This window comes from Chaetura pelagica, unplaced genomic scaffold (assembly GCF_000747805.2).
Source record: "Chaetura pelagica isolate M959 unplaced genomic scaffold, ChaPel_1.0 scaffold153, whole genome shotgun sequence".
NCBI lineage: Eukaryota > Metazoa > Chordata > Aves > Apodiformes > Apodidae > Chaetura > Chaetura pelagica.
In genome coordinates, this window is record NW_009952707.1 from 2,405,683 (window position 1) to 2,413,891 (window position 8,209).

The 8,209-nt window shown below is 45.5% G+C and overlaps 1 protein-coding gene across 1 annotated transcript in view; it reads left to right on the forward strand.

Moving 5' to 3' along the window:
- Positions 1–2,051: 2,051 nt before the first annotated feature.
- Positions 2,052–8,209, forward strand: part of TMEM9B (TMEM9 domain family, member B) — a 17,252-nt gene continuing 11,094 nt past the window's right edge. Inside the window, exon 1 of the mRNA XM_009994274.1 lies at positions 2,052–2,192. Within this exon, the coding sequence (XP_009992576.1) occupies positions 2,052–2,192 (141 nt within the window). The remainder of the gene's footprint in view (positions 2,193–8,209) is intronic.

An 8,209-nucleotide genomic window follows, 5' to 3' on the forward strand; every position in this document is an offset into this window, starting at 1 on the left:
GGGAGGCAGAGCTGAAGATAGAAAACCTAAGCTTGATTTGACAAGGTGTGGTGACTTTACGTTGACATTATTTGGGTGTTATTTAACTCTCACCAAAGTCCTCCCTCTCCTCCCAAGATCAATTTCCACCCCCAGGGAATATCAGGATGGTGCGATACTGGGAATTCATCCATTATCTAGGTAGTTATTGTAAAGAAGGGAAGATGGGTCCATCTGCACCTATCCAAAGAGAAACTGAGCACAGAGACAGCTGAAAAAAATCAGCTTGGGCAAAGAACTAACACAATAAATCATCATAGTCTGTATGAAGGGGGAGTTAACAGGATGCTCTCATGTGAAAATTGTATTAGAGGCTGCTGATGGCGATGAGCCCATGAGTTGCTCTCCCCGCAGTTCTGCTCTCTGCCATCCCAAATTGAGTTAAGGTCATACAGATGCACCTCTTATTGCTTTAGGAGAAAAATAGGGCTTATTTTTTCCTGAGGCTCACAAGTAACTAATGCAATACAGGCCAGGCACAGCAAAGGTAAAGCCCCATCCTCAGCAGTGGGAAGTGCCGCAGGCACCGTGAGATCGGGGAGGTGTCCCCAGGGCTCAGCTTTGGGAGGGGAAGTCTCAGGACTCTGCTTGACAGGATGAAGGGATAAATGCACCAACCATATGACTGTTTTGCGGGAGGGCTGGAGGCCTCCACAGTCACATGCTTATGTGCAAACAGAAACCTTGAACTTCTTTCACTCTTTTAGATGTTATTCTCTTAATTTTTAAGCTTGAATTGACACATCTTTGACAAATAAGGTCAGTTATTCACTTCCCCCACAGTTCCCACAACACCAAACTATAAACATAAGTGGTGGTGGTGGGCAAACAAACAAAGGAACCCAAATGCACAAAACTGAAGCAAAACATTCAGTTGTTGTAAAGACCAGAAACGGTAATCAGGGCTCCAGTAGATTAAACATGATACAAAAAGAATGGACTCAGTGTCCAGCTTTTGAGGATGGTGAATTAAAACTAAGGGCAACTTAGGCAGAATGGCAAGAGGAAGGATATGAAGTTTTACTGGAAATAACTGTGTGCTAAAACAATACATAAGAGACTGGAATTAATAATTAACTCTACGAGTGGCTCTCCTGCATGGAATATGCTGCTTACCTGAAAGCCCATCACAGTTGCATTTAGGTGGGTGTAGAAGAAGCCTCCCACGGAGCATTGCTCAGGGTGGACCACTTCTAGGTAAGTCCCACTCTTTAGGAAGAAAAGCATGGCTATGTATTTAGTAGAATCACCTGCATCTCACCTCTCCAGAGACCATGGCTGCTTGGCACCACTGAACTGTAGGCTGGCCCAAATGGCTTTCAAAAAATGCCACCCTGTTCTGTTTTAAAAAGGCTCCAATTTTAAATATTTTTCTGTGTTACTTTTGGCCCTTGAGCTGAGGGAAGTGGGTGATCTCGTCAGGAAGAAGACAACCAGAAGCACATCTCAGAAGCACATGATGTACTGGGCTCTCTGGAGACTGGTAATAATGCCTGATTAATTTTCATTATCAGTGTGAGCAATCTTTGAGCTCTCTCTGCATCTGTCTTATTTAGAGTTGTCTTTTCTTAGTTAAATGGCAGCTTCTACAGACAGTGATCCAATTGTTCCTCAGCACCTGCTGCTTGAAGCTGTCCAAGTGGTGGACATTGTGCAATTTGCAGGACATGTGATTTTAAGGCTCAGATCAAATAAAATGGAATGGCAGATTAGCCAGTAATTGAATGGAGTGGAAGGTTATGTGCAGGTTGATGCTGGAGGTCACATAAATGATTGGGCTGGACAACACTGAATAATGGACAAATCAAAATATGCAGGCTGTGGTCACCAAGAGGCAGGATGAACAGCTGTTCGGCAGATACCCTGAGCTCATCACACAACCACCATTTTCTGCCTACCAGTGCAACGAGCTTTTGCAGTAGATGTTATACCAAGTCCTTGCAGTGCTGTAAAGCTCAGACACTGCAGCCAGGGCACAAGTTCACTTGCTGCTGGTGGGGAAAATGCCTGGGATGGGTTCTGTGCTGTCACCTACGAGCCTCTCAGCACCCTCTGATGTGGGGCAGGAGCATCTCACGCTGAGCCCTGTGAGGGTGAACCTGGCTCCCCAGTCAGGCAACGTGGGCCTTTCGAGTCCCACACGGAGGTGCAAGGTGAGGGGTGCTCAGAGGACTGCTGTGGCAGGAAGGGTGCACAGGGTCCTGCTCACTGACACAGCCATGATCCCCTCCTATGGACACTCATGCTCCAGGACACCACAGATGGTGTCAGCCTGCTGCTCACACCTCAGAAAAATCTGTCTTTGGTGTAGCCATGGTTGTTCCAGGATGGAGCAGTTGCCAGCCCCCAGGGTTGTTTGTGTGTGGAAAAGGGTTCAGCTGCAAGTTTCTCTCAGCTGGGCAGCCTTACCTTAAAAAAGGAAAAAGAATACGATCCTCCAACTCACCGTAGCACTGCACTGGATTGACAGGCATGAAGATTTAGCTCACTTTCCTCCACTGCCACCCAGCTTCAATGCCCTGTACTCATCCTTATGATCCACATTTCTCCTCTACGTGGCCAGAAGCATCCAAAAACTTCTGCCTGGAGAGCTGCTGGCTTGACCGATCTGTATTTGGCCCTCGTGAAGGCCTTGCTCTTGGGGCACTCCCAGGAGGTTGACGGCTTTTGGAGGATGGGCAGGATGAGGCTTGCACCCCACAAAAGCAGATCTTCCTCTCCACAATAATTAGTCTGAGCAACTTCTTGCCTTCTACTACATGAAGTCAGGAGTTACGGGCTGTTTATATTTTAATTCACTTCAGCATACATGGAGATTCAGGCACACTGTACACAGTACCAATGAAAACAAGTATAGTCCCTGGAGCAAAAACAAAAGTCATTCTGATTACATTACAGCGCAGCAGAGCACAGTGTAAAATGGGAAACCACACTCAGCATCCTCCCAGGGCCTGGGTGCTGCTGAGCTTAATGCTCTCTGCTCTGACAATCATAACATCGCTCTTTCAAATAGACCATTTTCCTTTGTAAAACACTCTTTGTTAATTGAAGGAAGAGGTGTTGTCTGGGGTGGAAAGTTGCAGCCTGGGTGTGATGAGGCAGCCGGGGGAAGCTGGCAGGGAGCTGCTTTGCAGGCTGTTGCCATGGGAACAGAGCAAGTAGGGCATCGCCAGCCATGTCTTCTGCACAAACTCTGGTGAAGCAGTGGCATAAAATTGATGCAGCTGAGCAGCACTAGGAGAGCCAGCCATTAGGTTGTCTCTAGTAGGGATTTAATCTGAATGAAATGTAAAGGCCAGAGACTCCCGTTGTGTGGAAGTGGTGTCACTCCTGATCTGAATGGAACAAGACTTTATGCCAACTGAATGAGCATCTAGGCACAGACATCAGAGCAAAAGGACTGACTAAAAACACCCGGTGGAACCATAGTTTCTTCTAAGAACTATCTGAAATAATGCCATGTTAGAAAGCAGTTACTGAGGGCCTTGTTTACTTAAATGACTCCACTCAATCTTCACTGTTTATGCACATTTTAGCAGCCTATGAATCTGACGTCCATAATGATGAATGGCTAAAGACAAAGGGTTGAGCCTGGTGTGTGTGTCACCATGGTGAACGAGCTAAGAACACAAGATACTGCCATAGTGCCAATATTTGTGATCATCTGAAGTATCTGATTCCCTTTGCACAATGCTGTCTTTGTGCACAACTCACCTCCTCTGTGCAGGTCTACCTATGTGTAATTATTAGATCTTCCTTGATGTTTATAAGAAATATCCTGTCTGATACTGTGGTGGCTAGGGATAAGCAATGATTAAGACTGATTTCATGGATAAGGAACATGGAGATTTTTGCTCTTGCATTTAAAAGGGACGATGTATTTTAAAAAAAATTTAAAAAATTGTTAACATTACACTGCAGAGACCAGTGAAAGTAGAATGAAACACAATAGGTAAGCCAAGGTCTGAGAAAGGTTGAAAATGCTAACTGAAAAATGTCAAAATAGCAAAACTCAATTCATTGCATCCAAGCTTTCATATTGTCTTCCTCAGGTTTGCTGATAAAGAGCTCCTAATTAGAGCAGGCATCTGCAGTGTAACTGCACTGCTGCCACTGGCCCAGGCCAGCAAGATGCTGAGTATGTGCTCCTCATTTCCTATCAGCACCAAAGTGTGAATGAGGGGCTCACATCCATCCAGGGCTTGCTTGGTGTGTGCTTTGGAAAAGTGACCAAAATAGCAGGCAAGGGAAGAAAATGGAGCCAACACATGGAGGGGTTCCTGGTTGACTTGTTGATGTTATGGATTTAAGCCCCTCTGCTTAGCAACAAGTTTGAGAAAATGAATGATTAACTGCCAAAACCCCTCTAGTTTTATCATAACCATAGTCTTGCAAGGCCTTTAACAGAGCTCTCACTGGCTATGGTGTTTCCGTGCAGGTTGCAACAAAGATTGGAATGAAATGGCTGGCTCTGGGTAGAGAGCATGCTCTGGATCCATAATGACTTGACTTTTAGGGCTAATCCCTTTGAACAGAGAATAAGGTAAATGGATTCACTAGAGTAAACCCAGTAATCCCAATGGATCACTCTCTATGGGGAAGAAACTGTGTGCCCTCCTTGAGAATAGCTGCCTCCATATAAACATGTCTCCGGCAAAATCTCCTCTAGGGAGAAGAGAGAGTACAATACAAAGTGTGTGGAGCAGCAGTAACCTTGTCTCTCCTACAGGCAAAACATGCAGGGTACCCAAGGTCCTGCTGGGTCAGGCCTAGCAGAGGTTGTTAATGACTTTTAGATTAAATAAACACAGAAGCTGTTCTTCATGCTGCAAGGGATAAACTCAGAGTTGTAGACTTAAATATCATGGTTAACCAGTCAAAGCCACCTTCTCATCTCCATGCTGCTGCTCCTTGCATTTGCAGCACGTCTCCTTTGCTGAAGGAAGGGACACACACCAGGAGCTGCATTGATAAGGGCACGCCACAGGTCACTAATTGCCAGCAGATGCAGCACCCTGCGTGCTCTTCACGCCTGCCATGCGGGGAGGCAGCGGGGACTCGCAGCGCGCGAGGTGCCGGCTGACCTTGCCCTTACACAGAGGGACCTTGAACTCACAAAGCCCGCAGAGAAGGCAAGAGCAGACTCACTGAGGCAGAAAGATAAAATAGATGCAAAGCTTTTTCAGCACTTCCCTCCATTTGCTTCCTATCATAAATATCAATAACAAAACAGAAATGCAGAGGTGACCACTTTGTCTAGCTTGCCCTTTCCATACGCATATATTTCTGTTGTGAAAGCCTTTATGTAACTTCTAACAGCAGATTGTAAAACAATGCCTGGGTTATGGAAGGAAGCCACAAGCCATTATTCTGCATTACTGGAATGTAATTGGTCTTTGGGATGAACTATATTTGGAAAGATTGCTTTTATTGTAAACCTTGCACCCCATCTGTCTCCTCAGCATTGATTTGTCTTTGTATGCTCCAGAGACCAAAGACTGGGAGGCCAGAATATCAGTTAGACCTGAACGGAGCCACTGGGGTTTTGGTCCAAAACAAAAACTCAAGAGACAAAACTGCTGTTTATTTTAGGGAAGGCAGTACCAGTGACAAAATGTAACCAAATGGATGCTGATGCCTGATCTGCTGAAAGGTGAGTTTGTCATTAGCCTAGAGCAATTGACATTGTAATGAATTGCTTCCCACACTTCCTTGCTGAGTAAAGGCTGCTGTAATAACAAGTGCTGCGACCGTTTTGATTTTTTAACTGAACATGAGGAATAGACAAAAGAGAATCTGAATTTATTTTTATTTATTTTTTGTTTTTCTGTGCAAATGTCACATCACTTTCATGTTGGCAATGACTGCAGAAATGCTGAATCAATTGCTTATTTACATAATCCCTTCAGATTTTTCTTTTCTGTCATTGTTGATAATGGAAAGATTTTCTGAGCTGAGAAAAAGAAGGCAAGTTCTGAATGTGAATAGGCTGAACTGACATAAAAATGTGGTGATTTGCATCAGTAAGAAATAATCATAATGCAGATGATTAAAATTATGGTAAATACTGTCTACCCTACCTGCCCTGAGGAACATCTAGCCCATGACAGTGAATGTCTATTCAGCTGCAGAGTGTGAAACAACTCTACACAAATTGTTTGACACAGAAGAGTCCAACATTATTACCAGTTAATCCATAATGTTATTTTACAGGGAAGAGGTTATAAAGTGCTGTTATTCACGTGTGAATCAGTGCAACACAGTAAAGAGCAGCAGGGACACGGCTTAGTGCACTGTTGGCTAGAGGGATGATGTGACTTTAGGAAAGCTCCTGTGGCAGGAAAAGTAGAAGCTCACTATGCACTTACAGTGCCTGGAAACGCCCCTGGAGTGGTTTCCCCCCCAGCATCTAGGGATGCACCACCTGTGCTGCATCCTTAGTTGCAGTCTTGCCTTTTGCTCCAAAAGCTCTGCTCAGGCTGTGCTCCAATGGCCCCGCAGGGCTTGCTGCACCCCACAGATTACCCCTCTGTGGGATGGGACCAGGATTTTGCCCTCCTCAGAGCCTCAGAAGCAGAGCTTTTGAATAATCAAAGGGACTGCCAGCAGCTCTGGGGGAAGGGGACGACTAGTTGCATGAATCTTGGTGATGGAGACAAATATGACAGAAGATACAAAGCTCACTTCTAATTCAACACAGTGCACTGATAGCAAAGCACAAGATTTAGTTTAGAGAGGCCAGGGCATAGTTTCAACTCTCATTGCAAACACTGTTATTAAAGCACATTCTATGTTATTTTTAAAATGCAAATGTGATGTGAGAATGCAGCTCCATTAACTTGAAGAGAGCTGGCCTGGTAAGGGCTGTGAGAGCAGTGCAGGAAGCAGCCTGCACACCACTGGGGCTTGGACTCCACAGATCAACCTTTGAGAGCTGCCTCGATGACAAGACACATCCTCAGCCCTTCTGGAAGATTAGGTAGCTGAAGAGCAGATATGGTCAGGGTAACAATTTAGTTAATTTTTTTCTTAAAATCACATTTTCATAAATTTTTAAACTTTTTTTTTTTTTTTTAACCTGTAGTTCAATAACATTGCTTCTCATACTGGTATGCTGGCCAATAAATTTTACAAAAAACCAAACCAAACCAAACCAACAACAACAAAACAAACAAAAAACAACAAAAAAAAATTCTAAATGTTAAGCAAAAAACTTCCAGTACTTTTCCTTAATGATTCATCCAGCAGTTTTGCTTACTAAATCACTGCTTACAGTTTTCTAGGGGAAGAATCGACGAATCTTCTAGAAGTGACCTTTACCTCTTGCAGCACCAAGAGCTTATGGCTTACAAGATCTTACAAGATCCTTTTGTGTTTTTTCCCAGCCCCCTCGGATTTAAGGAAGGTCCAAGACTGGGCTTGACGGTCCCAAAGCCGTTCCAGCCACCTGACAAAAGGTGCATTTTACACCCATGTATTAGAACCCTTCAAGTGTGTTGGGAAATTGATCTCTCAGACTATTATAATTTTTTTTCTACACTGAGCTGTTCCAGATGCAGTGACACCTCTGGAACGGCACATTATTTACTTCAGTTCCAAGCTCAACCCACGTTTTTCTAAAGATTCAGCATGTTTTTCAACTCAGCAGTCACTTCACCCACCGCAGACCGTGCGAGGGGGCGGCGAGGAAGACACGGAGCCACCTTCACGCTTCAGAGCACTTCCATTGCAGATACAATCCTGGAACAGACAAACTGTTGGGCTGAAACCTGGTGTCTGCTCGTGGCAACCCCGCTGGCAGGTGTCCCTGAATGTTGAACAGAGGTGCTGTGTGTTTCCATAGTGACTCTGGGCCCCTCAGCGAGGGGCACTGTCGGTGTCACACGACTCACCGCGTGCAATAGCACAACTGAGAAGCACGGAGCATCTGAAGGGTTGTTTTAGCTCCCACGAAGTCACAGCCCCTTGCTGGGGGCCGGGGAAGGACGGAGGGAACGGCGACGCTTTGGGCGACGGGCGGCGCCGGTTTGGCGCTGAGAACGGGTGTCAGGGGGACACGAGGTGTAAAAAAGAGGGATAAAGGAGCAGAGCGTGTGACAGGAGGCCCAGCGGCCTCCCAGCCCGGCTCGGGCCTCGGCTCCAGCCCCAGCAGCACCGCGGGGGTCCCTGC